Source organism: Anguilla rostrata, chromosome 6, assembly GCF_018555375.3.
Source record: "Anguilla rostrata isolate EN2019 chromosome 6, ASM1855537v3, whole genome shotgun sequence".
Lineage (NCBI taxonomy): Eukaryota > Metazoa > Chordata > Actinopteri > Anguilliformes > Anguillidae > Anguilla > Anguilla rostrata.
Window position 1 is genome coordinate 54,981,375 of NC_057938.1, and position 15,670 is coordinate 54,997,044.

The following is a 15,670-nucleotide window of genomic DNA, read 5'->3' on the forward strand; positions in this document are numbered from 1 at the left end:
GGCCGAATTTGAAAAAAAAAAAAAGATTTTGAGAAGATTTTCAAACACTAACCCGAACATTCCAACACTTCACACACATTATTTCAGCCACACCTGCCGACCCCTATTCATATTCGTATTCATATTCGACTGTGCACCCCATCCCAGACACCCCAAATTCTATAATCTCACAGGTACAGTACCACCGAAAATCTTCTGGAGGCAAAAGACCCCTCTGCTGGGTCAAATGGTCTCGGACAGAGAATGCTCAGAATGCAGGATTTCCATCACGCAACCGACAGGCTTCTGACAGCACATAGAGGCTTCTCCTAAACTTTAAACACAAACGCAATCACTCTCAGTGACAATGTGCGCCTGCTCGTTTTACTGCAGTTTGGCATAAGGTGAATGTGTTCATTTTTTTCAATTGCCAGGTGAGGTGTTATACTTCCCACACAACTTTATCGGCAATTACAAATGGAGTCTGATAAAATTATATGATGTAATGGCATGTCTTTATACGAATTATAGACATAAACATAATGACTAGACTATCGGTTTCCAACATTACACCCACAGTGATGATCTGCTGGTATTTGTTTAACGCATTAATCTTGGCACACGTCTTTGTGCGCAAACACAGTTTGCTTAGCGGGCAATAAAAACACTGCTCTCCGAAGACCTCAAAGTGAATCGCCTGAAGCAAAACTGAACATATTTTGCATCAGTTGGTTTATTTAACCACTCAAAAAAAAAAAAAAAAAAATCACATCTTCATACTGGCTGATTCACTCCGTAAATCTATCATTCGATCCACGCGATATTACAAATCACACAAAGAGAAAGACCTCCCAATCAACTCAGCCGTGAATAAAAAAATAAAACAACATGACATTTGTAGTCAGGTTACAATAAAATGTTCTTGTACCTGTGTAATTACATGCTTAAGCTTTATGTGGGGATTGTGTTGGTACATGTGTTTGGTTGTGCTTGTACAGCACAGTGTGTGTGCGTGCGTGTGTGTGTGTGCAGGTGCGTGTGCGTGTGTGCGTGTGCGTGTGTGTGTGTGCGCGTGTGTGTGTGTGTGTATGTGTGCACACGCGTGTGTTTGTTTGCCAGGGGGAGGATAAAGGTACATAACCAGTCATAACCCAGAGGGACCATAATGCAAGGCGGCGTTATGACATCATTATGACGGTGTCACATGGGCAGGCATTTCAGATGCACCTGTCTCACGTCCATACGGTGCGGTGTCAGCACTGCCAGCGCTCTACGATCAAGATTTCCGTTCGCGGACGGCGTTCAAATCACAGCGGAGAGCAAACTCGCAGACTAGGAGTCGGCTCACAATGACCTTCGCTTCCGTCCAGGTTCGGGAGCGAAGGCCGACTGCACACCCAAATAAGACCTGACCCCGCTCCCCCTGACAGGCTGCGGGCACGAGGAAGGCAAGCGTGTCTCCTACAGTCATGTTATCGGGACAGGATTCATTTAAACAACCTATTCACCCCGCTTCAGAGCGTCTGAAAATGAGTCCTCTTTTTTTTTTTTTTTTTTACTGAAACTGTTTTCGTTTGCCTGGTTACCACAGGGCAAGAAGGCGCATACGCAGGCCTGCATTTGCAAAAGCTCCTGATTGGTCAGACCGAACGGGGTACTTCTGAAGAGCAGCCAAGATTCCATGACCCAAGGGTAAAGCTGAGTGAAGCTGTTGTGATGTTCAAAAGTTTCAGTCAGCGCCAGAATAAGACCGGAATTTGCATATTACAGCACAAGCTGATTACAGCGTGTTTTTGAGTAACTGTGTGGAGGCACCGGGGGTGTTGTTGTGCGTTTGCTGTCGAGAGGAAAAACTGAAAATTGAGTGGAGAAGGCTGTGGGTAAGTAGTGTGAAATACAAGATGCAAGTGAAATAGTTTTTTTTTTTTTTTTTAGTTTTTGTTCTTCTGAATCTTGTGAACGTCTTCTCTGGACTCTTGTTGCTTAAGACAGTTTGAATGGAGATTTTCCTTCAATAAAGTACATCTAATAAAAATAAATATTGATCTATCCATCTATCCGGTTATCCTTCTATCTGTCATCTATCCATTTGCTCGTGTATCCATCCATCTGTCAGTACCTGCGGTCACTGTGCGGCTCAGGGCTGTGGCCTAGGGGCCTGTTCTGGGGCATCAGACATACTGTACAGACCAGTAATCAACCATAAACCTGATTATGCGTGTATTGATTTTACACGCTAAACCTGACCGTCATGGCGGGTTTGGCTGAGGGGACGGAGAGGTAGGACTGGCCAAAAATCATCCACAGATTGTGCGTTTGTCAGGTTCAGGCTTGAGTGCATACGCGCGCACGTCTGTAATGTCCCTAAGGAACAGGGGCTCTTCAGGAGAATGGTTCTTTCCAGGTCACTATCCTCAAACACTCCTGAGGTTTAGCTAGGTGTACTCAGCACTAAAAAAAAAAACCTTTCTTTTCTTCAGGTGACTGGCAGACAGTTTTTTTTTCAGGATATGAGCCTCATCCCTCACTTCTACTGACAAGCTGAAACTTCCAGCACAGTAATGACTGAGAGCAATGAATTTTAATGATGTTTATAAATTTTATAAATAAAAAAAGGAGACTTTGTAGAAAATGTGTTAACTCAGATTCTACGGCAAAGCGTAGAGCTTTTCCCTCGCGTTCATACACACACACACACATACGCACCCGAGCTGAAATCCCATCTGTTCCCTCTCGAGCCTCGGAAAAACTTAAACGAAGCGGAATCCGTTCCCCCGAAATTTCCATCTACCTCGGCCCTGTACAGCCATCGTATGTGATATTTAAGCTGCCAACGTTTTACTGCGCTGATTTACTCTTTTTTTTTTTTTGCCCATTGCACGACTCATTAGCGAGGTCTAGAGCAAAGATGACATCACACTGTATAAGGTACACGAGCTTCCGCGGCGGGGTTTCCGGAGAGACGCGCAGGGGCTGTTATTGCTGGCTCCCCCCCACACCGTTGAGTCATCGCGCAGAAATGGCGGATACGACACGGCCATAGATCACCATCTTTCCACACGGCTGCTAACAACAAAGCTTTGGCGAGGGAACACACGTCCCCCGTCCCGTCACCCGCTCCACAGTAATCAGCTGCTAATCACCCGCCGCCATCTCCCACCCGTTGAAGAAATCATCAAGGAAAAAAAATAAACACAATTAACAAAGAAGGGTTTGTGGCAAAAAAAAGTCAATGAAATAAACGTGGCAAAAGACAGACCGTCCAACGACGAGGCAAGAAAGGCTAGTTCGTGGACTAAATGAATAAATGGTACCTTCATGAGATATTAACCGATCCATCAAATACACTTGGCTTTGCACGAGTTGCGCGAGGGCTGCTTTTAGCCTAGCGCTTCCCTAGCCCAACCCTGCTTGCTCGGCGGCCGCTGACCGCTAATCGCCCATACAACAAGAGCCACTCGCTAACCCGAAAACTGCTAGCGCCAGTCGCTAACCGATAGCCACCAGCGGCTAATTGCTAACCGTTAGCCGCCAAGTGCTAATCGTCGACTGCTAACTGCTAACCGTTAACCGTTAGCTGTTAAGCGCTAATCGTTGACTGCTAGCCGCTAAGCGCTACTCGCTGACCGCTAGCCGCTAGCTCCCTGTCTCTGCGGTGCCGCGCCCAGTGCTGAGCCAGGTACTCACCTCCATCTTCCACTTGGCCAACCACTCATCCCGCTTCCGCTTGCTAATGTAATAAGGGTCGCCGGCCTGGAAGGTAACTCTCGGCATGGGCCTCTGACGCAAGCTGATCTCCCAGCCTACTCCCCCGCGCTGCCGGGCTCTGTCTCCCTGCTCAAAGGGGGGAGAGAGAAGACGGGAAAACAGAAGGGATTACACCGCTGAATTTCAGCAAGTTTTTTTTTTTTTTTTTTGATAAATTTTTTTTTTTCGTTTATTTTTTTTTTCTTTCCCCTCCCATTCACACCCCCCACCCCCTCTCAAAATGGCGGAAGCCGGAGGCGGAGGGCTGTTAGGATTGGTGGGTGGGGGGGGGGGGTGTACGGGGGGGGGGGTCTGTAAAGTAAAGCGCTGGGTGGGACAACGTCTCTTTACGAGGCGGTCCCCAAAAGATAGCGGTGATGCGCCTGCGGGACGACGGCGGGGCGATGGCGGTCCGAATCCGGCCTTAGAGCCTAACAACCCTGACTACCTCTCTCAGCCGGTGCGGTCCCTACGGCGACGACCGCACGAACGTAAGCCTCAACGTCTTCCGCAAAAACAAAAGAAAACAACCAAGTGTATTTGATATTTCTAATTCATATACCATTGGGTACCATTTATGGAACTTTTTGGCAACGCGGAGGCAGAACTGGGCCCCTCCTCCATCTTACACAAAAACGCCTCTGTCTCTACTGCCGGTCCATGAGTATCTGAGTCTTCTGATGTCCAGACCTGTGGAGTTAAGCTTATTTCAGTCAAGTGGAGTGAGGAAAGAATCTGTTGTGTGTGTGTGTGTTTGTGTGTATGCATCTGTATGTGTTAGTGAATGCATGCATGTGTGCGTGAGTGTGTGTGTGTGTGTGTGTGAGCGTGTATGCATCTGTATGTGTTAGTGAATGCATGCATGTGTGCGTGAGTGTGTGTGTGTGTGTGTGTGTTTGCGTGTGTGTGAGCATGTATGCATCGTGTAGTGTGCTGTGTGTGTGTGTAGCGTGTTGTGCTGTGTGTGTGTGTGATGGTGTGAGTGTGTGTGTCTGATGATGGTGTGTGTTGCTGTGTGTGTGCGTGTGTGTCTGTATGTGTGAGTGTGTATGTGTGCGTGTGTGTGTCTGTATGTGTGAGTGTGTGTGTGTGAGTGTGTGTGTGTGTGTGTGTGTGTGTGTGTGCATGTTTAAACTCCTGCTGCAGTTCAAAGTCAGTACTGAGCCCCTTCAGCAGTTAAACTCATGTTCTCTTGATTCTGCATTATTGCTGTTACACCTCTAAGAGGATCTCAGTAATTTATTTACTTATTTTACAGCCACTGGAGATGGGGCGTTCTACACTTAGAGAAAGAGGGTGCGTGTGTTCATAAAGAGTGAGCCCTCTCTGTGGGTGTCTCAGTTAGTGAAGCACTAACTCAGTGGTCGGTTTGAAGTTAGGGGAGGGGGGCAGACGCCCCCTCCCCTCTCCTACCTGAGCGATCTCCAGCCTCCTCCACACCGGCCCCTCCCCAACCACAAACCAAACATCCCCCTCCCCCGCCGCCCCCCCCCCCCCAGCCCAGGTGGGCGAATTAACCTGAGAACTCAAAGGTGAAAAAACTGCGCTATGTGAACCAAGTGGCGACATTCAGGAGCTCCTCGCTAATCATTAGCTAATCGGTTACGGAACGGTGGGTGGAGGTGGGGGAATAAAGAGAGCCCGCCCCCCACCCCCACCCCCCCGGGGCTTTCCTGGGCCCTGGTGGGGTCATGGGGTCACACGGCGGAGAGGATTACACCGCGAGAGATAGCGGAGCTAGCGAGGTCAAGGCTAATACGGGCTTTAGAAGGTCAAACCGGGGGCACGGCAAAACCGCTTGAAATGGCTGCCGCTGTCCTTTGAACCGCTCGGCTCAAAACAGCCCCCCTCCCCAGCAGCTGGGAACAGGGTTCGGGGAGGGGGGGGCGGGGGACTAGACACCTCCCTCGGACACAGACAGTGTCAACTGTGGCCGGTTTCTCTGTAGCATGATGTGCAGTTGGCGACTGTATCGCCAATGGTAGGGTTCCATGTGCACTGCCATCTATCGCCCCCTGCTGGTAGATCAGGCACCTGCAGACCGCAGTCAAAGCCGCGTACGAATGGTCTTCCTCTGACTCCGCCCTGCGTGAGTGTCTCCCACTCCGAAACGCTAATCTAAGATAACCTAAAATAATCTAAAATAACCAAACAAAAAAGCAAACACAGCCACAGCCCTGGAGAGGCATTTACTCCCTACGGGCCACCCAGCTCCAGACGGAATTTAAGGTCACAGTCGTCTTTTTTTAAATTTATTATTTAACGAATAACTAAGCTTGTTCAGGCCGCACCTCCCCCACTGGGAGCCTGAACGCGCACACAAAGGGGACGTTGTTCAGTAATCGGGGTTATCACGCCGCGGTGTTCCATTAACCCGCCGCCACCCCCCCCCCCCCACCGCTCCGTCAGTCGCGAATCTACGGGAGGCAAGATGGCCGACGCGGTCGACCGGCTCCCCAATAAAACCAGGAGCTAGTTTAACATTAACCGGAGCCCACAGACACGGCCGCTCCCCTGAGAAATTCCATCGGGATTAACTGGCACTTAAGAGTTTAAAGTTTTAAATGGACAATAAACACACATATATAACCATGCGCATGGACATCCAAATTCTGGGTCTGCCGGGTCAGATTTGCTGAACAGTTTGACGTTTCTAAAAGGACACTAATGAAATGGTTTGGGTTTACCATTTTTATTCATACCGCAATAAAAATGACAAACCGAACAGTGCAAGCACTAATTGTGGTCAGTGCTTTAAAAAAAAAAAAAACGGAAACACTACTCTTCTATTAAAATGAAAACGAGCAACTACAGCCAGCGTATGACACAACAGAAGTCCATCCTGACCCAGTGCCTGACAATTTTGGCCAACATTCAGGGCAGCAATCTGGAACGTGATTCAAAAGGAAACCGGTCACAGGAAAAAAACAATAATCCAAATTACATCACCAAACTGCAGCTCAGATTCCATCAAACCGACCTGTTCTTAAGCAGTTTTCAGCCCTTGTGCAATCAACTTCACAGCATTACAATTATTCCCTGATACTGAGACAGTTTCACATTCATTTCTGCAACTAAAAAACGTGTACCAGCATGTCACAACAAAAACAACAGCAACAGAGTGAAGAGCTTAAATCAGTGGGAGAAACACAAACGCGTCCAGACTGACCAGTAAGCCTCAAATATGGGCGGGGCTCAAACAGCATCACAGGGTGAAAGGACGGGCTGAGTGACAGCGGAGGACAAGTGGGGAAACGGGCGTGGCCGCTCAGACAAACTCCAACAGCAGCAAACTGCATACGCGACGGTTGCCACGGCAACGGCGCATTAGCGCGCTAACGCTAAGAGGCGCTCGCGCGTCACCGACGCCCAAACCTGGTACCGCGGGACCCCATAAACACACGCACAGCCAAACATTAATGCAATTATTGTTTGGGATTGTTTTAAAAAAAATAATAAAATCCAAACATTAAATAAAGAGAAAGAGCAGGAACAAATGGAGGACAAATGGAGAGTCAGCCAAAGCAGGCCGCCATTGGCCAGAAAGGAAGTCATGTGATCACAGCGTAGGCCAACGGATTGGCTCAAAAATGAACACCTCTCCCAGAGGACTTGGCAATCAGCCTATCACAGAGCCCACAGATCGGCCTCCACACGAGAAGAAGCCAGGGGGACTCCCACGGACCTCATCTCTTCCAAAAACGCAAAAAAAGACAAACAGACATGAAGAAGCGCTGGACATGAAACACAGAAACATGAAACAGAAAACCCCGCAGTGACAAGCCAGGCCCGCAGAGAACATGTGAGCAGCGATAAAAACGGGTCCCTGCGCCCAATCGATCGATCGATCGATCGGTTTATAAAAATCTATCAGCACGGCAAATCAACTGATCAAACAGTCTATCACATTAGCATAATCTAGCACTTCCAATAAAGGAACTGACAGAGGGGTCTGAATCACTCTGTCATTCTCTAACACTGCAAATATATCAACGCTAAATCCATTCTAACAGAGTTTATATCAGGCATCATGTACTCTATTAGAGCTGATTTCATGCTGAACATTTTTGCTGTGCGAAGACAAGAGTTCTGGCCTGCAGCTCAGTCTCCACAGAGGGCACAACCTTCACCAATCAACAATCAACAGCAGGCGGCAATCAGCCAATCAGCCGACGCCATTAACCACAGCTGGAGGGTTGTCACGGCTACAGAGCACTACCACACCAGCCTTGCAGAGAGATGCTGAAGCTGGACGCCCGCGTGTGATTGGCTTGCCCCAGTCAGGTGGGTTTGGTGTTTTTTCAGTTGGGGGGTAGGGAGCAAGAAACACAGAGAATTTGGGGGCTCCTTACCTCCGTCCTGGCTGCATCACTGCCGCCCTCCTCTTTGTCCTCCACATCTGAAAGAAAGAAGAAGAAAAATAAAGTCAGGAGGACAGCGATAGCATTTCAGTGCTAACCCCCCCCCCCCATTTCCCCCAAAGGGACCTGGCATGCCCACCCCCAAATCTCATAGACAACAACTCCCATCAGCCCCTGGGTCCAGACCTGGCATTTCCCCCCCAATCTCTGAGACAACTCCTCCCATCAGCCCCTGGGCCCAGACCTGGCATTTCCCCCCCAATCTCTGAGACAACAACTCCCATCAGCCCCTGGGCCTTGCCCGAGCCACAGCTCCCAGCCTCTGAGACAAGATCATCGGTTATCGGGCCGACAAACTGCCACAGGAGAAAGGCCTCCAGACCCACATTGACATCTATCCCAGAATCCTCTCTGGTTCAATGTCAATGGCAGAGAGTTCTATTTTATTATTTAACAGTACAGTTTTCCCTTTGTTCTATTGCTTGTTTGTTCTATAATTTGGAATAAAAAAGTATAAAGTCTATTATTATTATTGTTATTATCATATCTGTCCCCTTATATGGCACTCTCACTGTATTTAGGAAACAGTAAATCTAACCATAATTTTACGCGGGGGAGTGTAGTATAATGGTTAGAGAACTGGGTTTGTAATCCAGCGGGTGACAGGTGAAGGTGTAAGACTGAATGTAAAATTTAAATACACATGCTAGCTGTGACTGTTGCTCCTGGAAGCTGTGCCGCCTTCGTCTGTGTGTAGAAGAGCAGGCGAGTTGTGCGGAGGCAGGATTGTGTGTGTGTGTGTGTTTCACTACTATCTCTGGCTTTGGGAAAAACTGGGTCATCGGAGAAAAAAATTCATCACTTATGCACAGCGTAACAGAGGCATTAACCACAAGAGAGGGAGTGAGAATGAGAGAGAGAGAGAGAGAGAGAGAATGAGAGTGAGAGAGAGAGATAGCGACTCTGTGCATGGGCAAAAAAGAATGAGAGAATGTGTGTGTGGTGTGTGTGTGTGTGTGTGTGTGTGTGTGTGTGTGAGAATCTATATGTGTGTGTGTGTGTGTGTGTGTGTGAGGTGTGTGTGTGTGTGTGTGTGTGAGAGAATCTATATGTGTGTTTGTGTGTGTGTGTGTGAGAGAGGTGTGTGTGTGTGTTTGGGTGTGTGTGTGTGTGAGAGAGTCTATGTGTGTTTGTGTGTGTGTGAGAGAGTCTATGTGTGTTTGTGTGTGTGTGTGTGTGTGTGTGTGTGTGTTTGATATTTACTGAACTGATCCACGTTAAAGACCTTTGCTCAGGGGTAGAACAGCAGTGATCTGCCTGGAAATCAAACCTACAACAAGTGCCGTTTCCTAATGCTGACACAGCGTTTCCGCTGAAACTAACAGATTCTCTGGTTTAGAATGAGCTACACGCCAGGCCGCAGCACAGACGTGTGAAAGAGAGGGACAGCGTGCACGGGGGGGTAATACAGCTCCAGTGCTCTGTTTGACCAGGGTCCCACAGCTGTGGCCTGACACCACCTTGCAGGTGACAAAGTTGTCTCAACCTGCACTGAAGCTCACAATGGCGTAGCCCCTGAGCTTAAAACAGACACAGAGTAACAGTCACAGAGTAACAGAGAGCAACAGTCACACAGTAACACTCACACTAACAGTCACAGGGTAACAGTCAGAGTAACAAAGAGCAACAGTCACAGAGTAACAGTCAGAGTAACAGAGAGCAACAGTCACAGAGTAACAGAGAGTAACAGTCACAGAGTAACAGTCAGAGTAACAGAGAGCAACAGACACAGAGTAACAGTCACAGAGTAACAGAGAGCAACAGTCACAGAGTAACAAAGAGCAACAGTCACAGAGTAACAAAGAGCAACAGTCACAGAGTAACAGTCAGAGTAACAAAGAGAAACAGTCACAGAATAACACTCAGAGCAACATAGAGCAACAGACACAGAGTAACAGTCACAGAGTAACAGAGAAACAGGATTAAAGTAGCTGACTCAGCGAAAGATAAAGGAGGTCTGTAATTGTTACAGGACATTTTTGGCCGAGCTTTTTGCGGTTAAAGACTCATTAAACCCCGGGTTTGGAATCCTGAGGTGGAGCTGGATTAAAGGGGAGCAAATTTTGGCTGAGATTTATGGACTCTTTCAAAATTACATGCTGCCGCAGGATAGAAATTAGAAGGGGGGGGCGGGGCGACAGGGGTGGGGGGGGGTGATGGTTAAAATGGAAGATGAAAAGGGAAAGAGTGCGGGACGGGGGCCTGGAGGTGTTACTTTACCCCCCCCCCCACTCCCCACCCCATGGAGCCCTAGTGGTAATGGTGGCATGCGCTCCAGAGTGGCAGGCATGGCATCGCTTTGGCCCCCTGCAACCCCCCCCCCAATGGAGCCCTAACGGTAATTACGTTAAGCGTGTATTACGAAGTGTATTTATGACCTAGTTAATAACTGCACAATAACTTTTCTTATGACATGGTAACTAAAAACTGACTTGTAGTATGACAGAGTTACTGGACATTAACTACTGTTACAACAGGGTAACTAGCTAGTAACTTATGCTACAACATAATAACTACACATCAGCATACACATACTGTACATGCACACACCGCCTTCCAAACTTCACTGCATGTGCTGAAGATGTTTGGCTGTCAGATGACGCCAAAGGACAAAGAGAAGAGAGGAGGGCAGAGGGCGTGACAACCGAAAAAGCGCTACGGGAGGAAGGAAGGGGAAAAAGGAGGAGAGAAGAGGGAGGGAAATAAAAGGAGGAGAGAAGAGGGAGGGAAATAAAAGGAGGAGAGAAGAGGGAGGGAAATAAAAGGAGGAGAGAAGAGGGAGGGAAATAAAAGGAGGAGAGAAGAGGGAGGGAAATAAAAGGAGGAGAGAAGAGGGAGGAAATAAAAGGAGAGAAGAGGGAGGAAATAAAGTAGGAGAGAAGAGGAGGGAAATAAAAGGAGGAGAGAAGAGGGAGGGAAATAAAAGTAGGAGAGAAGAGGGAGGGAAATAAAAGGAGGAGAGAAGAGGGAGGGAAATAAAAGGAGGAGAGAAGAGGGAGGGAAATAAAAGGAGGAGAGAAGCGGGAGGGAAATAAAAGGAGGAGAGAAGAGGGAGGGAAATAAAAGGAGGAGAGAAGAGGGAGGGAAATAAAAGGAGGAGAGAAGAGGGAGGGAAATAAAAGGAGGAGAGGAGAGGGTGGCTGATTGTTTGAGTGCTTTCGAGGAAAGGCGGTGTCGCCGGGCTCTGGTATGAACGCTGTGAGGTCAGCGAGCGCTCGGAGAGCTGGAACGCATCCTGAGGCGAGCCAGAGGAACGCGCCCTGAACGCGCCCTGAACGCACCCTGAACGCGCCCTGAACGCGCCCTGAACGCGCCCTGAACGCGCCCTGAACGCGCCCTGAACGCGCCCTGAACGCGCCCTGAACGCGCCCTGAACGCGCTGTGTCCTGGCGCGGGGCCTAGCGGAGAACAGCTCTGATACGGGGGGCAGGGGTTAGCAGAGTACAGTGGTAAACACGCTGATACAGAGAAATGGAGGGGGGGGGGGTTAGTGGAGTATGGCGGTAAACACGCTGATACAGAGATGGGGGGGGGGGCACATGTAAGGGGAGGAAGGGGCAAAAAACAAAAAAAAAAAAGGAATTGGAAAAAATGGGATGGGGACTGAAACATGGATTGGGTGGGAATTGAATTATCTGAGCCTGCTCGTTTCTCTGGCATCGCAGTGAATGAACAGAATGTTCAGGATACGAAAGGTTGTCTAAGGACAGCAGGCTCGGGGGGGGGGCGGGGGGGGCAGGCTGGGGGGGGCGGGGCAGATTGGCGCCGTATGAAATTCACATACACCCCCCCGAACCCAGGCACCCTCCCCAACGTCTGCATGTGTCATGATTGCAGTCATTCTCTCTCTCGCTCCACCCTCTCTCTCTCTCTTGCTCTCTCTCTTGATCTCTCTCTCTCTCTCTCTCTCTTGCTCTCTCTCGCTCCCTCTCTCTCTCTCTTGCTCTCTCTCTTGATCTCTCTCTCGCTCCCCCCTCCCTCTCTCTCCCTTCCTCTCTCTCTCTCTCTCTCTTTCTCTCTCTCTCCCCCCCCCCCCGCCCCCATGCGGATATGATCAAATCGTTGATACCATGACGGGATGGAAACTCAGGTCACTGAAGGACTCTGCCAAAGCTGTCCACTCCACGGGGAAATGCTTAATTATTTATGACGGTTTAGCTTGAAATCGAACCGGTCCCAGCAAAGGAATAGACGTTTCCCACAAGAAGAGAAAGCATTAACTCACAAGATTCAGGCTGCTAAATTGATTTGCAAAGAATAAAAACACCACACTTAATCTGAAGCATGTATCTACACTGACAATGAACAGGGGGATACATTCATGGCTGCCTGCTACATATTTTTTTTTTTTAAATAGTTGACTTGGGCATTTCAGGATAAAAGCTGCAGTCAGAACATCTGGATGCAACTATTCTAATTCATAACATTCATATTTTAATGCGGTTCAATTACTTTCTGACAAGGGGGACATCAAAACCACAAGCAAAGTGGATATCTTTATTATCTGTTTATGACATGCTTATAATCTGCTTATCAACTATACTACATTAAAGTCTCAAAAAAGTAAGTCCTGTGGTACTTTAATAAGTATTATTAAACATATTTATAATGACTCTAAATAGTACAGTAGAAACTGGCCTTGAAAACACTGTGACCACTTCAAATGATGACAGACTGACAAAGACCACACAGACATTACACTTATGGCAAACAGATTGCTTTTCACTTCCTAGGGTCTGGCTGTAACTCAATCAAAGGGGTTCCGTAGCCAATCACAAAAGGGTTCCATAACGCATCACAGTCGGGTTCCGTAACGCGTCACAATCGGGTCATTCGTAGTCATTTCCGTACAGACACACGCTAGGCCGCACTCCCATGAATCAACAGAGGAAGCAGCAGGGATGGAGTGTGTGTAGACCTGTCCATATTCCAAAGACAAAGCTGGAAATAAGACTGTAGAATAAACAAAAATTTCACAAAGAATAAGTGTTACTGCTAATTGCTCTCCAGGTGACGGGTAGACTTACGCCAACACACAGCATGACACAAGATCGTTTCAATATTTTATTCTGTTTTATCTTGCAAATATTTTTTATCATCGACTGCACACGTTCTTCAATTCAGTAATTTCACTAGTCTGGGTGAAATATAGGACATTTATATGATAATCTCAGCCAGTGCAGCCTCTCTCGTAAACGTCCACAATAACTCTGCATATCCAGCAGCTCCCTGGCACAAAACGGCCAGTTCTCAGCGCCAAGTTCACATGTGCCATCGCACAAGGCTATAAAGAGAAAATCCAGCACAACAAATAAAATAAACAGCAAATTAGCACTGGCACGGGCGCGGGCCAATGCTGTAACACTATACATGAAACGGTCCGGGGATGTTTCGGCGTCATCTGGTACGCCGATCCTCATTGGCTGCCCTTGGATGATTGACAAGTGTGTGCAATCGATGGAGCATCACGATTGGACACGAGATCTAAGCTGAAGATAAAAGAGCAGGAGGCCACACAAAGAACCGACGAGACACTCCAAAAAAACGGAGGCGATAAAAAAATAAATTGTGATAATAACGGTAATTATCACCACCGTCCTCATTATCATCGTCGTCGTTCTCGTCCCGGTGAGAGGCGAAGTCAGGCGGCGCGCGGCGGAGGAAGGGTCGTCGCGGAAACGTGTTTTTCCGGCGACTCCCGCCGGCACGCTTGGCAGCGCACGCTGCGCAGGCCAGAGGCGACGGGCGGGCGGTGACTCAGCGGAGCCACGCCCCCGACGTCCCCCCTCCGAGATGGCGGAGTGGCGAGCGAAACGCCGTGCTGGTTTTGGGGGGGGGGAGGACTCGTTCTCACCGCGGGGGGCGCTCGCTCCCCATTGGACCCCGCTGCCGAATTACTGCCCCGTAATTAACACCCATGGGGAGGCGAGTGGGGTTGGGGGGGGGGGAGGGGAGGGGGGACAGGCGAGCAGAGTGGGGGGGGGGGGGGGACAAGGAGCTGGAGAACTAAGAGCCGTTATCGTGAGTCGATATTTTACCAAATTTGGAATTTCCAGACACATTTCTGGGCCACAGACGGACACGTTCACTTCCTTTCATGTGCAGATCTGGTGTATTTGCATATGCAAATGAAAAATGTCATTTATTATACATTTATAAAAACATACAGAAATTTAGAGCATCGCTTCAGTCTCCCCCCATCCTGGTTCATCCCGGGGGGGTGGGGGGGGCGCGGGGGGGTGAAGGGGGGGGGTTACAGACAGACGGATTAAAGCTGAGTGGGTAATTTGTACAATTTTTTTTTTTTTGAGAGGGCTGTCAGATTCGTTTTTTTGTGGCAGGTTCCGCAGCCTGGAACGTGCAGCAAGTTAATGAGGGCAGAGATAATTGGGTGAGAGAGATCAGAGGAAGTGAGTTGGGCGAAGTGAAGAGTAAGATCCTGTCGGCTTACCGTCCGGAAATGAGGAGGCTGACGGAATGGAACCGGGGGGGCTTCTGTGCAATCTCACTTTTTTTTTAGAAAACAGACCCCGCCCCCCCCCCCCCAAAACCTGCGCTGACGAGCAGGAAGTCCACGCAAACCCAGAAGCGCTCGATATTTCCCGAGGACGATCGGCACCGAGCCGCGGAGGGCTGCGGCGGTGATGTCAATAAAAAAAGAACACCATATCCCATCATGCTTAGCGAACTGACGGCTAAGCGCTCAGAGGGCCTTGGAGACGGTGAGCGCGAGCGGCTATCTGCTGAGCAGCACTTTTAAAGCAGCGCTGCATGTAATCAGGCGCTGGCCTGGGCTAACCCGGCTAGCTCCCCCACCGCTTACAGGAGCAATGCAGTGTGGAGCCTTCTGACCATAACACCCGTAAATACAGGGGCCAATGCAGGACTATCTGACAATGTTTAAAAGGTCAGCGTGAGTGTGTGTGTGTGTGTGTGTGTGTGTGTGAGCGTGTGAGGGTGTGTGAGTGTGTGTGTGTGTGTAAGGCATGTGTGTGTGAGTCTATGTGTATGCGTGTGTGTGTGTAAGGCAAATGTGTGTGTATGCGTGTGTTTGTATGAGCGTGAGTGTGTGTGTGTGTGTGTGTGTAAGACATGTGTGTGAGTCTATGTGTATGCGTGTGTGTGTGTAAGGCAAATGTGTGTTTGTGTGAGTGTGAGTCTGTGTGTATGTGTGTGTTTGTATGAGTTTGCGTGTGTGTGTGTGTGTCTCACAAACAGGAAACAGTCAGCAGGAAACCGGACGACAGAGGACGGGGGAAGAAAACAAACAGATTACTGAAGAAGAGACGGATGAAAAGAGGAGAGGAGAGCCAGAGCGCTCGCGGGAATCCGACGCATTCCACACAAACGTAAAACAAGTTTTCCAAAAAAAGCCAGAAAACTCTAAACGTTAACATCCAGCCCGGCTGTGGCCCAGAAACAACAGACAGCAAAATTCTGCCCCGGCACCGCCCGCGAATTCCACCCGCCAAAAACCGAGCGATCGGACCCCCCTGAAATCTCCGCCATGTCAACATCTCGTA

The 15,670-nt window shown here is 48.9% G+C and overlaps 1 protein-coding gene across 11 annotated transcripts in view; it reads right to left on the minus strand.

The window, feature by feature from the left end:
* Window positions 1-15,670, minus strand: part of dnmt3ab (DNA (cytosine-5-)-methyltransferase 3 alpha b) — a 147,807-nt gene that overhangs the window by 59,220 nt on the left and 72,917 nt on the right. For 7 of the 11 annotated variants that reach the window (XM_064340696.1, XM_064340697.1, XM_064340692.1 and 4 more), the window contains 2 exons: window positions 8,079-8,125; window positions 3,667-3,816 (listed from right to left, as the gene is read on the minus strand). In XM_064340696.1, coding sequence (XP_064196766.1) covers window positions 3,667-3,816; window positions 8,079-8,125 — 197 coding nt within the window. The remainder of the gene's footprint in view (window positions 1-3,666; window positions 3,817-8,078; window positions 8,126-15,670) is intronic. The other 4 variants (XM_064340694.1, XM_064340691.1, XM_064340698.1 and 1 more) reach the window with 2 other exon arrangements.